At 35.5% G+C, this 22,010-nt stretch overlaps 1 protein-coding gene across 1 annotated transcript; it reads right to left on the reverse strand.

Moving 5' to 3' along the window:
• Nucleotides 1-13,227: 13,227 nt before the first annotated feature.
• On the reverse strand, nt 13,228-21,435 carry LOC145037564 (protein argonaute 4-like). The gene is made up of 24 exons (XM_078986251.1): nt 21,299-21,435; nt 20,714-20,765; nt 19,529-19,753; nt 18,569-18,774; nt 18,256-18,459; nt 17,904-18,040; nt 17,721-17,818; nt 17,540-17,637; nt 17,018-17,186; nt 16,797-16,913; nt 16,597-16,704; nt 16,466-16,528; nt 16,257-16,370; nt 16,016-16,181; nt 15,821-15,933; nt 15,328-15,465; nt 15,106-15,236; nt 14,810-14,875; nt 14,530-14,593; nt 14,271-14,382; nt 14,096-14,169; nt 13,866-13,960; nt 13,729-13,760; nt 13,228-13,646 (listed from the first exon to the last, which is right to left on the reverse strand). Exons 3-24 carry the CDS (start codon nt 19,742-19,744, stop codon nt 13,465-13,467), a joined length of 2,703 nt encoding a protein of 900 aa, XP_078842377.1. The 5' UTR covers nt 19,745-19,753; nt 20,714-20,765; nt 21,299-21,435; the 3' UTR covers nt 13,228-13,464.
• Between the last annotated feature and the right edge of the window lie 575 nt (nt 21,436-22,010).

A 22,010-nucleotide genomic window follows, 5' to 3' on the forward strand; every position in this document is an offset into this window, starting at 1 on the left:
CGTACTCAACAAGTTAGAGGTCCCCAACTCTATAAGTTGGCGACAGAATATGAAACCCAATTTTCTAGGGTTTTGCATCCTATTTAAGGACATTATAATTCATTTGCAACCTCTTTCATCGTCCAAATGCCCTCAGAAACCTTATTTTGTGATTCATACCTCATTTTGTGTGTGAAAGAGCTTGGAAAGTGACTTTTGGTGATCTTTGGAAGGAAACTCGAAGATTGAGGAGATTGGATCGAGAATAAGGCTGTAGATCCGACATCCACTCTATTTTGGCAACCAACTTGAGGCATAAAATTGATTCCTTGACTCCTTCTTTCTTAGATCTTCCCTTATGAATGAATATGGTCATTTTTGGTGCAAAATGAAGTCACTTTCGGATTTGAGCTTGTCATGGGAACATGGTTTTGGATCTGGACTCCTCTAGGCCTTCTTAGGCCTAAAGACTCAGGCTTTATCAAGCTATGGCCATCCACCATGCCCTAAACCTCTTATTAAGCTTGTTTTTAGTATTTTAGCCCCTTAATGTAATGCATAAACGTAAATTTTGTAGCTTTATGTGGTATCTCAGCCTTAGAAGACCAGATCTATAGTTTGGAGGTGTTAACGATTGAACAAATTAAGAACATGAAAACTCGACGAGTTGCATCAGATTTTCCCGTTTTCTAGATTCTGAGTTGACTCGGCGAGTTGATGAGATAACTCGATGAGTAGTTAGGGTTTTTCCGGTTTTCTGAGTTCAGAAGGAACTCGACGAGTCAGTAGCTGCACTCGACTAGTTGGTTCAACATGGACTGTTGACCTTGATTGTTGACTTTGACTTTGACCAAGGCTGACCAAGTTTAACTTCTGAGGTTATTTTAGTAATTTGGATCTTGATGGAACTTGTGACAACTAGTAGATTCAGGGTCAATTAAAGTATAGATTGTAACCATGATCAATGAATATACAATGTAACCTTGCAAATCAAAAATGGCCTTATTGTATAAACATAGATATCTATAAGCTATTGTACACTTGGGAGTTCATGTTAAATTTAAGCCTTGAAGGATCAATGCAAATCAAACATGAATCAAGTAGGTTTTAACACAATAACATATATTTATGCCATGGTCGTAACTTCTTAAATTCTAAGGCCACCACCTTTGTGTTTTCTATTAACTAAAACCGAAAACATATCCATGGAAACCTCGTGTCTGAAATCACCATATTAGGTAAAATGTATGACCCAAAACTCTTGTTGATGGGACATAGAAAAACCAAAAACACTAGGAAATGGTCCATCATGGCCGAAAACTCCATGAAAGGCCCACTAAGGACCGAAATCACCAAGAGAAAGGGGTGATTTCGGTCAAGCAAAGAAGTTTCAAAGGGTTTACGGCCAATTAAAGTAGCTTCCAGTGGGGATTGGGAGGAAAGATTCAACTTTACATGATTTTACCCAGCAAAAAACTATGCAGAACATTCCAATGACCATCAAATATCAATACCCATTCTTTCCATTTAAGTCACGTCCAGTGACACACTCCTACCATTCTCCGACATTCACCTTCCTTTCTTCCTTTCTCATTTAAACACTTCATCTTCATATTCTAAAATTCTCTCAAGATCAAGAGCCAAAGTTCTCCAAAGCCATTATCATCTAAGTAGTCCTAGGACATTTGGTAAGCCTTCTTGAAAATCCCTAGTGTGTATATACATAATTTTGTTAATCTCATCTCATTTACACACAAAATCATCTTAGGGTAAGATAAGCTTCAAGGAGTTCATCAAGGGCATCTTAGTGTTTAGGCACATAATCTCTACACAACACTTCAAACCCTCCTCAAAATCAACCCAAGGTGAGCTTCATACACCCATTATTTTCGAGTTTTACATGCTTTTAGGGGGGAATATAAGTCAAAAATGTGTCCGTTCTATAAATCTTTGCATGTTTCACCATATTTATGTGACTTGGAAGTGTTATATGCATAATAAGTCATCATTTATATCTACTAAAATCGTAACTTATATGGTGTTTCAAGACAAAAATTTGTTGTCCATTGGATACTTGCATGTCCTAACGTTATTACTTGCATATGGTATAACACTTGCATGAAAATGTAAATATCACCACTTGTTCACACAAAGATTTATATATATATATATATATATATATATAAATCTTTGTGTGTGTGTGTGTGTGCAAAGATAACAAAGTGTAACTCATCTTACGTTACAATTGCCAACCTGAAAATATGAGTTATACGTACTATAAATTTTTAGAGGTTTTTACTAAAAATAGTTATTCTAGTAAAAATGGTCATATTTTTAGTTGTCACCATTTTTGGTGGGTTAAAGCCCAATAATATTATGTTATTTTTCCAACATATACTACTACTAGACATAAGTACAATTGACTATTTATATAAAGTTTTATAAATAATTTACACAAAAAGGTATACAAAACAAACTATTGACGGTATAGTTTGCATGTCATAAAACATATGCCATAAAACACATGTTATAAAACGTGTGTCGTAAAATACATGTCCTAAATTTTCAACAGTAAAATTATTTCATGATACAAGAAAAAGGGAGTCGTAGTTCACGTAAATCCGTTAGTGCTCTAGTGAGACACTCTCTTCACCGTACCTACCTAGCATACATTTTAAGTCATGCATTATAACCAGAGTCTCCTGGAGAGAGAGCGAGATAGTTGTGTATAGGGATTAACAATACTATCTTGGTTTACGGGAAGCCTACACTTCATCGGTTTTATTAAAATATAAAACTACATACTACCTTTCAGCTCACTATTACTTACATTTCTGGTCTTACGGTGTAAGACTACAATTTTATACATTAGAAAATATTGATATTTTTGGGAACATACATTTTACAGTTACAAGGAAAAGAAACAAAGTCCATGCATACACGCATTTTGAGTCTTGATTATAAGACTTATCACTCATATTTATTGAAAATATCGGATTTTCTGGAAGTATACAAAAATTATTTTTTAGCAAAACATGAACGAATCCTTTTCATACAAAAATGTTTATGAACTCGCCAACATTATTGTTGACGCTTTTCAAAATCATTTGTATTCACAGGGAACCAGTAGCAGGTAAATCAACTCTTGTTGAGATCAAATGATGTTGCATTATGGAATTTTACTTTTCTGTCACTTTTGTGTAACTTTTGAATAAATAAGTATGTAAACTATCTAAGTTATTATTCTTAATGTATGATGTTTGGGTTGCTATGTTTCGTTCATATACAATTGTTATGATACTATACAATGATGTCATCTACCCACGGACATTTTTGTCATCCTGGTTCGGGGGTGTGACAAATTAGTATCAAAGCATTTGTTTATAATGAACTAGTATATCTACCATACAAAGATATACAACTATAAATACAATGGGACTAAAACACTATGACTAAAAGTATGCTTTAAAATATAAGTATTTTGTAAAAGTATACATACACACATGCATGCCTATTAAGAATAGTGTCGTAATAAGAAACAAATAAAAGTCTTTAGAAGAGTTGGGCATCGCAACTAAACATAGACAATTATTTAATCATATCTAGGGTAAATATAGCCTGATCAACTATATTTATTCGAGATATGACCAACATGTGTTTAGGAGTGTTCGTTAAAAACTTACCAATCTTATACCAAAAAGTTCTAAGAACCAAACATAAAGAAATAAAATACTATAGGAAGAGCCGGAGGAAGAGTTCTCGTACAGACACCATGGCAGGTTTCCACCTTCCTGGAGACCCCTACTTCCCCAACCAGGGGAACGGAGGATGGATAGAGGAGGATCCTAAGGAGGATCCCGAGGAGATCCTATAGGAAGAGCCGGAGGAAGAGTTCGATGAGGAAGTAGATGAAGAGGAGGAAGAGGAGGATGAGTCGGGCGCGGAGTCCGAAGTCATCAATCCTCCCTACGTCGCCAGAGTACCTACACACAGTTGGATTATTATCCTAATTTGTAGTATGCTTGAGTACTGTTATGATCTGTTAGATCGGTATCCTGGTAGATATGATGTTGTTATGTTGTTATGATCTGTTACATCGATATCCTGATAAATAGGATGTTGCTATTGATCTGTTAGATCTCTTGACTAAATATAGATTGTTATGTGATTATTTTCTATATGTGCATTGTTTGATCAGTGGCTGAGGCTTCACTGCTTTGTGCGTAAGCCAACATGTCGGGGTATTCCAACCCGATGATTGAGGGCCCAGAGTCTTCCATCCCGATGATGATTGGACTCATAGTATGTTGGCATTTCAACCCGATGGTTTATTGGTCCCATAGTCTATGTAACATCCCAAAAATACAAGCCAAAATTTTCATTTTTGAAAACATATAATTAGCAAAACATTAGTAGTAAAACATACACTGATCATATCATTCATAAAAGTGTGCATGTCTGGAATTCAGTTTATAAAAAAAACATAACAACGTCTGAGGATAATCCCCAGGAAATCTCATAGTGCGGAATACAAGGCGTGTATGTGATGGGCCACTACCGCGCCAGTTCTTTCCCCTTCGAAGAAGAGGTACCTGAAACCAAAACTGAAAACTGTAAGCACGAAGCTTAGTGAGTTCCCCCACTGCACCGCATACCATAAAATCACATAACATACATATACTGTCGGGCATATCTGGGTTCCCGACCTACCCCTTCGGTCCTTACGACCGAATACTGTCGGGCATATCTGGGTGCCCGACCTACCCTTCGGTCCTTGCGACCGAATACTGTCGGGAATATCTGGGTGCCCGACCTACCCTTCGGCCCTTGCGACCGAATACTATCGGGCATATCTGGGTGCCCGACCTACCCTTCAGTCCTTGCGACCGAATATTGGGGACTATTTCACCCCCTACTACTACCACATAACACATATCACATAGCATCATATCATACTAGCACATAACCATAACACAGGTAGTAGCAACCCTAGATGAATATCACGGAGACAAACATCTATCATAAAACTCCTACTGGTGGGTCGGCATTGTGGTTGTAGACCCACTGCTACTGGAAGGTAACTCACCTCGTAGTTGCTGCTCTGCGTGGGAACTGTCTGACTACTGATGTTGCTTCGGAAATCCTTCGGCTGCAATTCCCACCAAACACTTAGTCACATACTGCTAACTGACCTCAAGGTAAAATGACCATTTACCCTTAACCAAACCATGAGTCAAAGTTAAAGTCAACTTCCAGTTGACCCAACTCGCCGAGTTGGCTTGCCAACTCGCCGAGTCCCTATCCCTTTGTCTGACCACTATCCCGCCTCTACTCGTCGAGTTTGGCATTGACTCGACGAGTTTTCCTTCTAAGTTGATGACCCAACGTTCTTCATTCTACTTGCCGAGTTGTATGAACAACTCGTCGAGTTCATCTTCGTCTAAAGAACACTCTATGCTGAGACTCGCCGAGTTGTATGAACAACTCGCCGAGTCCATTCTTGAGGCAAGAAGATTTCCTTGAACTCGTCGAGTCATGGCATTGACTCGCCGAGTTACTACATGAGTGAGTCTGGCTTCCAACCCACCGATTCACACCCTATGACTCACTACTCAAACACGCAAAGGGGAAAAACTCGGGGACTTGCGATTCGACTCGTCGTGTCAGATGAAAGACTCGCCGAGTTTGCCACATGAAAATACTATACACGCGATTCTGCTTGAATCTAACCCATGCCATTCATAGATCTAGGTTTCTAGGGCCTGTTTTACACGTAAAGTTTCCAACTTTACGTGTAAATAAACACCTATGAGGGTTTTAGGGCTCAAAATGCACCAAAAGAGTAGCTCTAGGGCTTTCATGCACTATGGCTCCATAAAGGCAATAGATCCAAGCTCCTGGAACTCAATCATGCCTAGATCTAGAGGCTAAACAACTTATTACGAACCCTAAGACACAAATAAGCTTGGGAAAAAGGTTCAAGAAGAACTTCCATGGAGCTACAAGGGATAATGAGCATGAAAATAGAGGGAAACTGAGTTATACCTTAAGAAAGTCACTGAAATAACACCAAGATGTCTGGCCTCCTTCTTCTCTTCTTGATCTACTCTTCTTTTCTCTCAAAATCTTCAAGAAACACACACCAAAGCACTTCAATCTCACAAGGAACAAGGGTTGGACGTTATGGGGAGCTATGAGGGTGAATGGGGCGAGCTTAGGGGCGGATAAGGAGTTTAAATGGGTGCAAACCCTTGAAATTTAGGGTTTCATCAGACAGCGGTGACTCGCCGAGTCCAAAATATGGACTCGCCGAGTCGCCAACTTAAACGTGGTCCGGACCCCGTCCCTACTCGGCGAGTTGGACCTACAACTCGCCGAGTCCAAGGCTAAAAATGAAAAAATACTAAGATAAATTTACGTACCAGGAACCAGGTGCTACAGTCCAGTGGCATTCTAACCCGATGGTTGAGGGGCATGGGGTATACCAACCCGATAATTGATTGGACCATAGTATGGTGGCATTTCAACCCGATGGTTAAGGGGTCGGGGGTATACCATCCCGAGGATGATTAGACCCATAGTATGTTGGCATTCCAACCCAATGGTTGAGGGGCCTGAGGATATTCCAACCCGATGGTTGATTGGACCCGTAGTATGTTGTTTGTGATATGTGTTATTGTGTGTGGGTTGGTGCTTTGGGGGAACTCACTAAGCTTCGTGCTTACAGTTGTGGATTTTGTTTCAGGTACTTCGGATGATCGCAGGAAGGCGAAGGCTTGATCGTGCACCTCCTCGTTTTTTATATTGTGATTTCTGGGGAAACTCTGATATTTGATTATTTTGAAAACAATTTGTAAAAAAAATGAATGGTTTTGGAATTTTTTAAAAGTTTTAAATTTTTGTGAATCATATGGATGTTACACTAAACCTCTATTCTAAATTATTGTCATTCTTATCTTTTGGATTAAAATACAAAATCAGCTACTCAAATCTCTGTTTATTCTAATAAAAGTGCAAGGAGAAAATCTTTTGTTGCCACCATGGAAAAGTCATTGACAGTACCTCGGGATTTTGATGCAACCTATCAAAGAGATTTACACCTTTTCGGCACTATTAATTTTTTGGCTCCAAAGTCTGTCAAATTAGATTTTTCTCCTTGTTGCGCTTTCCATGGTAGTATAATTTAATTTTATTTAATACATATATAGGTTCAATAGAAATAGTTCATCTTTGACTTTAAGAATCAAAGTGTCGTTTTTCAAGCCCCATAATTGATATCCTTTTGTAAAATTGCAAAAATAATCCTTGTGGTTGGCAAAATTATATGGTTTTTGTCCAAAAAGTTTTGGTGGTGAACCAATGGTCTAAAATTGGATCTTTTTATTGGTTTTGGTCCCTATACACTTAAAAAGATGATTTTGCCTTTATAATTTGTATTTTTCATTTTCTTTAATTATTGAAATACAAAAATAATTTAATTTATATTTTTGTAACTTACAAAAAAATGAAAAATGATGCACCTACCTCTTTTCTCTTTCCCTTTCTCTCAACAAAAACACACACACACACTCAAGAAACATCACCCCTAATGGCTTCCAACCACCATCATTCGCCATCGAAAACCACTAACAAAGCTGAAAACCCACCATTAGCAACTCCCTATCTAAACCAAGTGTTCATAAACATACTTAGTGCCCACATTAGTGTAAGGGATGCTCATACCCAAAAATTAAACCCCTCCCCAACGTCGTTCGTCACCACCATTCGTCGCCAACCACATTCATCCCCTATGACAACCTAAAAAAATTTGCTTTGAAGACACAGTCAATCAACTCAACTGAGTGCCAAACTCATTAGTACGGAGTTCTAGCCTGGTTAAAGGTCATTCTAAGGAGTTTTGAACCTAATACACTTAAGGAATAAATGTTAGGAAGTACCTGCTAGGACCACAGTGTAGCAAATCGAACCTTAACCCCATCTAAATGAGTTCACGACCACAAGACCATGAGTTTATGGACGTAAACTCATGTGGCCGTAAACTCAAGTGCATATATAAGGCATTTGGTCATTTCTTCTCATTTCTTCATTCCTTGGCCGGATTTTCTTCATTCTCTCTCAACTATCATCCAATTTCCTTCCTAGATCTTCAAAAGATGTAAGTATTCTTCCTAGATTTGTTGATACATCTCTTAACCTAGTATCCTTACATGATTTCATCCATGGAAATCACTCTTTTCTTAGATCTTCAAGTTTCACCAAGAACACACACTAGTGTTCTTGGCCAATATCAACCATTTCAAGCTTCTAGATCGTAAGTACTCTACCCTATACTTCATATCCAGTTAGGACTCATGCTTAGAGACTTGAAACACACATTTTCCCAAGAACATCATGAGTTTACGGCCCAAGATCTTCCTTGGTCGTAAACTCAATGTTAGGATATGTTTGAGCCTTAAAACCCTATAAGATGCAAAGCTAGTGACCCAGAACTCTTCCATGATGATTGTATGACCTTAAACCACCCCATTTCATAAAAATTCTATGAGTTTATGGCCATAAGCTCCATGCTTGGCTGTAAACTCATCAAGGGCCTCCTATGGGTGGGTCTTTCTCATGCAAATATAGAACAAAAGTCCCTAAAGCATCCCTAGCCTTCAAACTCAATCTTAGCCATGTTTGACCATGAGTTTACGGTCGTAAACCCATGGTATTAAACTCATTTGAGTGCCATTTTACCTTCCTTTGTTGAATCACATGTGATTCCAACACTTGGTCAAAGTGTTTCCTAGTCCCGGAAGGTGTTTACTTTCATATAATTGCTTATAAACACTATATTCATGCCAATATGTGTCATTATATGTCATTTAGGACTTGTTGTGTCTCAGGACTTCATTGGTGGAACTTCTCATCCTTACACACATACCCGTTTGAATCACCCACATCAGGTGAGTTCATACCCCGTAATGAATCTTTTAAACTATTTTAAATACTTTTAAGGGGGAATACAAGTTGAACACAATTGATAATTGTGTAATTATATGTTATAAACATCTTTCAAAAGGTTGCTTATGTCTTTATAAGTGATCAAAACATTTCAAAAGCTCTTTTAAAGTTATGTTACTTTTTAGTTTAGCAAAACTCCATTTTTAAAGTACGAGCATAACTTAGTTATAAAACGAGTCTTTTCAACAACAGTTCAAGTTAAACACCAGTAAACTATAATGGGTATAGTTTAGAGAGTTAGTTCATACTAGATACAATACACGATAACATAAGAGAACACACAATAAAGAGAAACAGGGAGGAAGATACAATACATGATAACAGAACAAACATAACAAGGTGCTATAGCATGGAACACTTACAGGATCTAACTATACCAATGAATAACTAACGCATTGTTCTAAACAAAAGGTGATAGTTATATTAGGTATACATGATCATATAACTTTTTTGCGGATGTTCACGACTTGCAATTATTGCAGAGGTCGCGTTTGGTTCCCATAATCTCTTGACAGGGAGAGCGTATAGTATGGGATCTAGCCATCACATTATACCTTAATACTCAATTTAAGGCAATTAGTACAATAGTAGTCACTTTATACAATACTACAGTATTTACACTTTACAAATGACAAGCAGAACAGTCGGGTCTAGTACATTCAGTAGAAAAGGACCATAATGCTAACCTTATGATTCCTTAATGTATACATTAAGGGATATATATATATATATATATATATATATATATATATATAAATAGTATCCGACAGGTAAGAGGATGTGTGCCCTGCGCTTCATTTCATGTTCCTTGTTTAATTGTGCCCTGCGCTTCATTTCATGTTCCTTGTTCTGTACACATTAAGTCATCATAAGGGGTACCAGGTATGGGACAAGTCATATGACACTAATTCAATGCACATTCTTCTAGTACAAAGCATACTTTTTAAATCATACCTTTGCGTATACAAAACTAGAAACCTCCCAGTAAAGGGTTTAATCCATTATATTAAACCAGTGTAGACTTAAAGGACTTTAGGTGATTGACTCTATAATACCTTAGTTTATACATCATGGTTATATATCATTAATACCCAACAGGTAGTTGGATGTGTGTTTTCCGCCTTATTTCCTGTTCCTTGTTTGGTTGTGGGCTTAGGGCAGATTCACCCAAATTAACTATCTATTCGATATTGGATTATATATATTCAGTATAAACTAAGTAATTATAGAAGTAATCACTGTGGTCATTACTTTACTAAAAGAAATAAGGGTTTTCTTAAAGAATCTTTTCATAAAATATAAAGGAACTATTACAATTAACTCCATGAGTAACAAGCAAATACACCAGAGTTATATACAACAAGGACCTAACAAACAATGGGATGTGTGTTATCCGCTTTACTTCCTGTTCCTTGTTTGGTTATGGAATTAGGGCAGAAGCGCACAGTCGATTGTTTGTTTACTCCGAGTTTTATATAACTTGTATTCATTTAGTACTCATAGAAAGGATTGTAGAATCATTTTTACGTATCTTTCATCTAAGTAGGAAATATAGGATTTTCTAAAGGAACAGGCGAACCTTTCTAAAAACAGAACTTATAAATTGCTTCATTTCAACTACATTTTTCAACAACTTTCTACAACTTACATACATTACTAAAATCTTATGAACTCACCAACTTAATTGCTGACAAACTCTTTTAAATAACTTGTATTCTCAGGAAACCAGTAGACAGGTACTCGCGCTGGGAATTCAGAAGATGGAGCAGTATAGCTCCAAGTCTTGTTTTGTTATTTTGCTTATGTACTCTATGTTTTGTGAACACACACATTGTAAACACTTTCTTTCTAATGAAATGGTTGTTCCTTACCTTGCTCACTATGATGCATATCTTGTGATACTAAACATGACGTCCTCCACCCCTGAACGTTTCCGTCGTTCCGGTTTTGGGGTGTGATATCCCCCCACATTCACCCTCACAATTCCTTCCTTGACATGATGACCCTCTACCACCACTATTCGTTGAGCTCGGCCGTCTTTTTACAATTCATGAAGAACTGAGTTTTCATCCCGTCCCAGACTAAATCGAACAGATTGGCGCTGCTAGGGTTTCGGAAATCTCCGTCGATGACTATCCCCACCAGGTACCATCACATCCTTATGGAGAATCCCAACCAGAGCTTGAACCAAAACCCTTACCAAATGAGAAGAGCAGCGACATTAAGGTTTTAGAAAATAAGAATAGTGGCGGCGCAAGGAGATCTATAAAAGTTGACGAAGGTTGTGGTGGCGGCTGGAAACCCAAAATCTTCGTTGAGCTCCACCATCTTCTACCACGGCAACATATCCTATTTGTCTGGCTTTCCATTACAGATCTCGTTTTTCTGGCGGGGGTGCTAGGTCGCTTAGGTAAGTGACGGTGACAGTGGTAGTCTAACAGGTGGTGGTGGTTCGATAACGGCCAACACAATGAAGAGAGAGAGAGAGAGAGAGAGAAAGAGAGAGAGAGTTAATGTCTTTAAGAGTGATTTACTTTTATTTTTAAATTATATAATAAGAATACAATTAAAATAAATCAAAAAAAGAATTAGTTAAGGGTGTTTTCATCATTTGAGGTAGGTCATAGACCAAAACCATACAAAAATATCAACCATAGGGACCATTTTTGTAATTGCAGAATTTTGATAAACACAGGAACCATTTTTGCAATTTTATCTATCTTTTTTAAGCAACTTGCATCATAAATTGCTAACCAATTTAAAAGTTTTAAAGAGCACTCCAATTAGATGACATTTATTTCAATATTGCAAGGAATTTATGCATGTAAAAGTACTTATCTCATTATCTGTCTATATTATTCAAGGTTCTAAAAAGCTCGCAATGACTCCGCCATGGTGCGTCATGGCTCCAAAGCTTGTATCTGTCATCGAGCTTTACCAAAACGTCGCATTAACTTATATATGTATATAAAAATGAATAATAGTTGAAAATACATTTAAAAATATTAATTATATACAAAATTGTCGCCTTAAGTCACGCTTTACAAACAACGTGGCTCGTCAAGGCTCGGAAAAGCTTGAGGCTTGATATTGTCGCAAAATCACGCCTTACATTATTTAGAACATTGATATTATTCATGAGGACATAAAGTGTCAGAGTATGCTTTAGAAAAGCTTAAATTTTCATGTACTATATGAGTCTATTACCACTTATCTAAAATTGACCTTATGGAATGAAAATTGTGACAACTTGCTCAACAGTGATGACGTTCATTACATACTTGGAGCTTTAAAAATATTAGGGCCAAGTGATGAAGATGATGTAATTAAAAAGGAAATAGTGGAATTATAATAAGAATGATTCTAAATTATAAAATTTGATAGATAAAATTTAGGCAAATATAATATTTTGAAAAGAAATATATTATATTTAGAAATTAGTTTGGATATATATGATATACGAAATTCTCGCTTTCGTTTTATAATTTCTTTTTATCGTATACACATTGATTAAAATAAATGAAATGTGGACTTTTGAAAGTCAAAGTCCACATCATCAAAATAACCGGATGACACTTGAAAATGGCTTAAATACGAAATTCTCGCTTTCATTTTATAATTTCTTTTATCGCATACACATGGATTAAAATAAAGGAAATGTGGACTTTTGAAAGTCATGTCCACATCATCAAAATAACCGGATGACACTTGAAAATGGCTTAAATACGAAATTCTCGCTTTCATTTTATAATTTCTTTTATCGTATACACATGGATTAAAATAAAGGAAATGTGGACTTTTGAAAGTCAAAGTCCACATCATCAAAATAACCGGATGACATTTGAAAATAGCTTAATTGACACATGATTTCTAACTTTAATGGTCCGTATGACACAAATTTTAGTTCAAGGACTACTGAAAACTAAAACTAATACTTTCTTGGATATTAATGACATTAACCCACAAATTAAAGAATAAAGAAGCACCGGACCTTTTTCAATCTTCAAAGGAGGAAACCATGCACGTAAAGTTAGGGAGATCTCTCTCTATCTCTGGTAAAAAATCCAAACACATGTTTTGTAAATGGATTGATAAAAAGCTTTTAGACTAATACCAACAAGCAAGTGTAAAGTTAGAGATCCCTCTCTCTGTCTCTGGTAAAAAGTCCAAACACATGTTTTGTAAATGGATTGACAAAGCTTTTAGACTAATACCAACAAGCAAGCAAACCACACATTATAAAGATGAACATAAGACTAGTAGTATTTGGATCTAACCAAAACCAAAACCAAAAAACATGATAAGTCAGACTTATTGACTGTTGCAATCCACCATCCAAGCAAGCAAACATCATCCTAAACATTCATTCATTCACATACAACCAAGCAAACCTTAACCTCTATCCACATATTATGATTAAGACCATAAACTACTACTACTACTACTACTACCGTCTGACAGGGAAACATTTATTAGCTTAGCTTAGCAGAAGAACATGGAGTTTGCAACCGCCTCCTGAAGCTTTGGCAGCTGAGGAACCGCCACTGCTCCAGCTGATGTGACCCCGGTGCCGCCATGGCTGGAGGATGTCTCTGAGTGGTCTTCAAACTTCATGAACTGAGACATCTGAGTGGCTGCTAAATGTGCATAACAAATTGGTGCAACTGCATAAAACCAACCATTCATTATTACTACAATTACCACTGTTTTTTACTCATTTACAACTTCAAAAATACTTCAACTTACCAACAGATATGGCAGTAGTGCTTCTCTGGTAACTGTAATAATTAATAATAATAACAACAATTCAAAATTAAAAAATAATAAAAATAAAATGATTTTCATAATATTAAATAATTATGGAAGGAAGGAAGGAGACTTACACATAGGAGAGGGAGTGGACAAGCTCCTGGAGATCATCAGCCGAGAAGCCAATTTCATCGTACAGAACATGGTAATGAGTGGGCCTGGTTGTCCCCTGTTCAAATATTTTATTTCATTTTATTTTATTCAATTGCAATCCCAATGATAAAAACTATTGTTTTTTAAAGCCAAACAAAAGCATGTAACTTGAATTTGACAAAGAAAGAAAGAAAGAGTTTGTGTTGCTTACAATCATGCCAGCATGTGCGCACATGTAGAAGTCATTGTTGCGAGGATGACAGACCTTGTTATCTATCACAGTTCCTGTTATAATAATGGAAACAATGACATAATTAAATACAAATAAAAAAGCAACTTTTAAATCATCTCTATTTAAGTAAACATAATCATATAGACTTAGTTACCAGGTTGAACATTATCTGGAGATCCTTGCTGGAAAAACTTGGTGTGGTGATTCTTCTGAGCAATTATCACAAGAAATTTTGGGTTCCACTTGTCATCTAGGAACTTGCAGGCCTACCACACCATCACCATCACCATTACCATATTTAAATCAAATCCCATAACTACAAATATTATATATATATATATATATATATATATATATATATATATATATATATATATATATATACACACACACTTTATAAGAAATACAAATACCTCGATGATTTGGTCCAGTTCAATGTTCAACACCTGGTTGAACTGCGACTCGCTCACACCGTCCCTATTATTATAATATAACAAATAATCAAATTTTAAAATATTAATTTCTAAAAATACCTCATTGTATTAGCGTTTTCTGTGACATTTTTTTCAATGTGTTTTGAGCTTTTTACAGTAAGTTTGTTCTTTTTTTAAAAAGATGACATAAATATGTAAAAAATTATAAAATTAAACAGTCTATCATCATATATATTTAAATTTAAATAGCAGAAGTCACCTGAAGATGATAATCTGGTCTGGCTTACGTTTAGCAGAACTTGTATAGAAGTCAAGGAGAAGCTCCCTGCCACAAAGAAAACAAAATCTCATCATTATGTGATGTCAATCTCAAACTTCAAACTCTTTATTTCTAACTAAACTAACATTCTTATGTTCGGTTTGCAGATTCCAACAGAATTGGAATTCAACCGATGACCTTTTCTGAACATCCCCCCCCCCACCACCCATTCTTCATTTTTTTATTAAAAAAAAGACCAAAAATACCCTCCCTCGTCATATATGTAATATATATACCTCATTATGCCTTCATCCTCAGTGTCGGAGACTTTCTTAAACAGGGAGTCGATCATCTCCACCTTTGGAGATTGGGTTCTTACAGAGGCTCTATAGCGTGAGATCAAAGGCCAGTGTCGGGAACTAACAACCTGTTGGTAAGAATTAAAAACAAACAAACAAAATAAACAACGGATCTTTCTTTATAAATTTTAATAAAGTTGAGAAAAGGAAAATAGTTACAGCTGCAATAGATGGAATATCAGATTGGCCGGGTGACCCATGAGACACATCCATGCCCAGAATGATTGTGGGAACCCTGGATACAAGTGGAATAGAAGGAGAATGCTCCACAGCTAACATTGAGTTCAGACCTCCAAGCTGCATACCATACACATTCAACTTTAATCTTTTCTTTTTTAGGCAAACTACTAACTTTCTTCTTCTTAACAAACACATTGTATTTTCAAAAATCTTATCTACCTTCCACTACAATGTTTCTATTTAAAGTGAAATGATGTATATTATAACATCCTACTTTCGGTTTCTTTTTATTACCAAACACCACTCTACTTCCAATACATATTTGCTTTTGAAAAATCTATCCAATTATATGGATGCCATTGTACCTTCAATTTGTTTCCTATTAGGACAATAGTCTTTGAAAAATCTATTCAATTATAGTAGTGAAAAGTTAATAACAACTTGATGCCATTGTATCTTCAAGTGTATTCACCTTAGCATTGATCTTAAGCAGGACATTTGTGAGGTACTGATCATTGACTCTCATAGGAGCTATGCATTGGGTCACTATACCAAAATCAGCCAGATTCTTCTTCTTCCATGGACCTACCAAAACACATTTCATCAACATATAGATAGATTAAATTTTCCAAAAATAAACAATAAAACATAAATGTAGATGAATCACCATAAAGATCAGAGTTCTTTCTTTCAGGTAACAAACAGAGTAGAAACTGTGGGGCCCCAGGAAGCTTCGACATTATCATTTCAAACATTTTCTCTACCCTAACAAGAGGTGGGGCCCTCCTGTTTTGTGGGCTCTCCTCAAACGCATCAAAAGGCTCATCAATTTTCTACACATTGGAATCAACACCATGTTAGTTACTTAAAACATTTCTAAGCCAACAATAATATTAATGAGAACATACGATTCCTTTTAATCCTCCACATTTTATCAGATCTTTCACTAAGCTCTGAATGTTGCAGCGAGCAGAGAAGTTCACAACAGCCCATCTTTCGATTTTCGTGGGCTCCACAAGTTTCTATATCATCATATCAAAAAAATTCTTTTCAGAAATAATGTCGGTTTCAAGTAAAAAATTCATATAACGGTTGAAAAAAAAGTAAAGAAACATACTTTGTTGTTAAAGTTCCAGCGTCCATTTCGCGGGAAGAAATCTTCTCCATTACCCACTTTCAACTGCATCATGGTAAAAGCAATAACAAAATTAAAATACTAAAATTATAATCCATCAAAAAAAAAAGTACCTTTGGGGCTGCAAGAACACGGCCTTCCACTTGTGTGAAGCTGTTGCTTATTGAAATCCCACATGATTTCAACAAAGGTTCCTCATGATACTTATTGAGTGATAGTGCCTTCAAAATACACAAAGCAGAAATTCAGAATCCTGTTCTTAAAAGTAACAAATAAAAACCACCTTGAAGTTCAAAAAGTGTAGTGTACGTACATCGGTTAAAACCTTCATTCTTTCTTGAGGCTTTTGTCTGGATTTCTCCACCAAAGAGGATCTTTGCATTGTGTTGAGTGCTTTTGTATAGCGTTGCAGAGAGACCAATGAACACAGCTACAACAAATGACAACTTATAGTAAGACTAAGAACAGCCATTAGAAGAATAGGACTACTGTGGGCCCACACATAGATAGAGCCCCATTGTGTTGTACTTGTACCTCAAGGGGGAAGAAAGTTGGCCTTTTAGGCTTCCCAACATTCACACATGGAAGTTCACCAGAATACCGCAATTCGATCTTGCGATAATTCACAAAATAGTCATAAACAGTAACTTCCAGAGTCTCGAATTCACCATTCTCATCTTTTGACTTTTGCCTCAACGAAAACCTGAAACAATTGAATTGAATCAGTTGAAGGTTTGGAACTGAATGACAGGGATGGAATGAAGCATTTCATTCCAAGATCATGAATGCATTTTCATATGATTCTCTTTATTGTAAAACTTAAACATAATAATAGCTCACTAAACCTTAAATACTTTGTAGTAAAAACAATATTTTTTTCATTGTTTAGAAAAAAACATTTTGTTTTTAAAAACCAATGTCAATAAAACTACATAAATAAAAAGGGTTGTATTGCAAATTTTCATACCAACCCCTGATGGAATGAACATAAAATGTAAAGTTCAGGAATGATCCATTCCTTCTATGATTCCATAACATTAAAAAAAGAAAACATACAGCTGCTGATTGCAGGGCTTCTCACTCAAACCAGTTATCTTGTACTCAGTATTGGTAGGGCTGGTTTTCACCCTCAGATTCTTCAGTGTACGCTTTGCCTGATTGACACCACACCACACAAACTTTTAGCAACAATTTACAAATCAGCCCCTCGGGGAATGACGACATGACGGTTTGTTACCTTCGCCCAGTCAACAGAATAGGGATCTTTCACATTTTGGTTTGCAATCAGAAAGTCAACCACCGGCCCAGGCTGGATGATCATGGTTGTAGACACATCTGATAACCATAAACCATTGTTACTCTGATTTCATGACACCTTCACTTCAGGGGTAAAAATGGAAAAGAGTAATGAGATATTTACCAATGTTGAGGGATAGACCACCCTGAGATGTGCGGAAACTGGAATGGAATCCTCTGCAGCCGAGAACGCCTCCTCCAACATCAGCAAAATTCTTCACATCATTGTGGAAAAAAGATTGTCGAACAAGTAGACAGCCCCTGTGTTTAGATAAAGTAAATTAATATCAACAGTAAGAACATACAAGTATGTTATATTATGGGTAAAATCACATTGGTCATTGCCTATATTGGGTTAAAGAATAAAGTCCATTACTAATTATCAGTAAAGAAATGCAATACAATTGCCTATCTTATAGGATTCATTTTGCTAGTTTCTTTATATTACACATTTCAATACGAAAGTGACAACTTACTGTTTAGCTGCATGTTGTCTTAAGATGATATCAAGCACCCTCAAGGCTTCCATGGAGTTTTCAGATTCCTGTCCTCTTAAAGCCTGTGCAATTGCCTGCATTGGGATTTTGGCTGCAAAACTCAGCTCCACTTTGAAAGTCTTTGATTGATATGAACGCCTGATTCTCTTCTTGTCATTGTCAGGGCTTGCATTTCCATTGTTACTGAACATTATAATATTCATAAGATTTATTTTTAAGTCAAACATATATATATATATATATATATATATATATAACAGATTAGCAATGTAAAACATCATGCAATACATACCGATTAGAAGTGACATTTTCAAGTACAACAGTGAATTCAAGTTTGTTCCTTGGAAGAGCTCCAACAGTAAACAGACTTTTTTCACCATCATAGGCAAACTCTTTGCCTGCTAATTCAGAACCATAGGTTTCATGGACTCTATCCAGCACTTTTCTTCCTATGCCTTTTCCATCTATGGGGCGTCCATCCTCATAAAATAGTGCCACCTGTTTGGTATAAGTTTAAGACTTTTTTAAGTAATTTACCACTTGAAAGAATCTTTAAGCCAAGAAAATTGATCTAAAGCTACAAGACTTGTAACAGGTATGCAGATTTTGGCTAGGTAAGTTACTCAAAAGATGTAGTTTTGACTATTGACCAAATGTCTAAAAAAGGCCACACTTGATAAAGTTTAAAGTAATGGAAGTTTTAGGTCCAAGTAAAAGTAGTAATTTCAAGTAATAGTCACATGATATATAGATGATCTTTAAAAAGAACATTTGTGAAGGAAAGGAAAAATAAATGAGGCCAATTTTGTAAAAGTTTGGACTGTATCGGGTGCCTCATTTCTTGAATAAAGAAAGACATTCTTTCTGTATTAAGTCGAAAAGAGACACCCATGAAATTCTTTCAGATAAATGATGCTAAAAAGATATTTGACAAGAATGGAATAATAAACAAGGGGAATTTTAAAAAATGTTAGGAACCAAAAGGGGAAAGCCTCATTTGCATGACTTTCCTAATTAAGTCATTCTTTTTTGCATCTAGTCACCAAAACACACATTAAGTGTTTTCTGGACATTACAATATTTAAGAAAATATTTCAAAAAGAAAGGAAAAATAAGTGATGAAAATTATGTATAAAGTTCAGACCTAATGGAGAAAGCAAGTTTTTTTTGGTTAAAAGAAAGACAAACTAAAAAATGCTTAGCTCCAATTAGTACTTTTATAAAAGTAACAAAAAAAATAATAATAGCATACACTGTAGTGGAAGAAGTGTCCATCAACATTAGAGACGTTGACTTTGAAATGGTTGGTCAACAGTTGAACTTTGTTGCCTCTGGTGGCAAGACCACGCCTCCCCATGGGCACCCTCATCACCTTCTTTTTCTCAGGCTCCGCTTTTATTGGAACAACATCTTCTGGGACAGGTGGCGGAGGTGGCAAAGCATCACCATTTCCATTTTCTGGATCCATTTTTGGATGCTACAAACAACTGAACAAGTTAGCATCATCATAAAGAATCACTCAAGTAGAATGAAATAACAAATTAGTAAAGGCAACATTGTTAAATACTTGATGATTTTACTTAAATAATAACATAAATGATTAGAAAAACACTGAACATTAAAGCCATATACTAAAAAACCCTTCCAAATTTTTCATATTTCAAGAAAGTAAACTGATAACTCTTGTTACTTCAAGAAAATCAAGAACATAAACAGAAATGTACTTCTAATCCACCAAAAATGATATGAATACACATAATATCGAGCCAATATCTCAAAATCCCTTTCAAATATCAACAAAATATGACAAAAAAAAAAAAGTACATTGTACTTTTGTACTACCACCAATCCCTTCAGAAAAGATGAAGGTACAAAAAAATTAGGAAACTCCTTCCAAAAATCATTAAAATGAAAGCAAATAAACCAATCAACTACTTGGAACATCAACAAAATCAGGAAAAAAATACAAATGAACTTTTAATTCAGCAAATCTAAAACCCCTTTTGATTATCGACAGATAACAGCAAAATAAACAAACCACTCCTGCTCGTTTTTTATAAAATCACAAATAGTTATAAATACACTTTTAGTTCAGCAGATCCTTCAAAAATCGCAAACGTACACACAATATAATAGCGAAATCTGAAAACCCCTTTCACTAATCAAGTATTTGGTACATTTACGAAACCAATACCATAAATATCAATGTATTTCTACTCCATCGAAATCGGAAAAGTAATCTAGAAATTGCAGGACTATGTCAGATACTTTTTTATCAAACCAGAAAATGGAACCATGAAAAGTAAAATCAGTAAAATCAAATTTAAACTAACTCGTAAATTTAGTAAAAGTGAAAGACAACCGATATAGTCAGAAAACACCATGCACGACGGAAACAACGATCAAAAAATCCTTCAAAATAGTAATGTAATTATACCTGAAACTCAGAGAGAACTCTTGTTTCGAAATCTAGATCACCAGCCTAGAACCTGAAAAACGACAACCAGAGAATAAAATCACAAAGTAAGGAGTACTGAGAGATCAGAAAAAACCCCTAGAAATTACGAAACCCCAAAAAAAAACAAGCCACCTTTCACCGATCTTAATTAAACATTAGTAAGAAGCATAAAATTAGAAAATATACTTTGTACACCGCTTTATGAAAGAGGAAAATAAGTCGAAATTTTCAGAAGAAAAAACCCAACAACTTTCCTAAAACTTTCTCTCGAAATACCAAAAAAACACACAACATTTCACAGTTTACAAAGTTTAAATTCAACCCCAAAACAAGACACTTAACGAAATTTAAAATCGTTCCTCACGAAGAACATAATAGAGTAAACATTCTCAAAAAGTGAAAAAATACCCCATGTTTTTTTGTAAAAAATAGCTAAAATATCCTAGAAAAAACACCAGCATTGCAAGGATTTCAAAGCTTTGGCCAGAAAGCCTAAAGAAGAAACACTGACGCATAAGATTCGAAAAAACTAACGAACACAGCAAGAATTTCAATTAATCTCACCAAATTAACAACAAGAACTACGAAGAAGAAGGGGTAAAAACCCTAAAATGAAAATGAGGACTGATGGAGAGAGTGGAGTTGAGAATTTATTGGGGGCGGTAAGTTACACTAGGAAAAGTGTAGCCAACAAACTTTTATCTTTCTTCCCACGCGCTCCCTTATAGTTTGCGTAATCATCTCTGTAGGTTTAAAAAGAATCATGCAGTGTTTAAATCCCACGCGATACTCTTCTGACTGCGTCATTACTTCCATATATTTAATAATAATAAAGCTCCAAATGTTATAGTTATCTTGCCACGCGCCCTCTTCGTATCACCTCCATATGTTAAACAAGAATCGACTTCCAAAAGTACAGGATGATTGCATAATTTCTTACCTTTTTAGATGAAATTTTACTAATATAAGTGAGATTTTTGTGATTGATTATGATGGGATTTCCATATGCAAATAAACATATATATATATATATATATATATATATATATATATGGTAAAATATAATTTACCACAATAATGTTAGAGGTAATAATGATTAAAAATAATTTATTAAAAAGGTAAATTATAGTTTAATTGTGGTTTAATATTTATTGATACTTCGGTTTTGGTTTTTTATATGGTTTGTCTATGTAGTTTTTAATTCTCGAATCAAAGGTTCTTGAGACAGTTATCATCAATAATGCATCGTTAAGTGTGTTAAAAGATTGTTTGAATA

This window comes from Lactuca saligna, chromosome 3 (genome assembly GCF_052625555.1).
Source record: "Lactuca saligna cultivar CGN05327 chromosome 3, ASM5262555v1, whole genome shotgun sequence".
NCBI lineage: Eukaryota > Viridiplantae > Streptophyta > Magnoliopsida > Asterales > Asteraceae > Lactuca > Lactuca saligna.

Coding starts and splice junctions, on each gene's coding strand:
- LOC145037564 (XM_078986251.1), bottom strand. CDS start 19,744: ATGGATCCAGAAAATGGAAATGGTGATGCTTTGCCACCTCCGCCACCT. Junction 18,041..18,255: donor AGACAACATGCAGCTAAACA/GTAAGTTGTCAC, acceptor ATCTAAACACAG/GGGCTGTCTACTTGTTCGAC. Junction 15,466..15,820: donor TGCTTAAGATCAATGCTAAG/GTGAATACACTT, acceptor TATGGTATGCAG/CTTGGAGGTCTGAACTCAAT.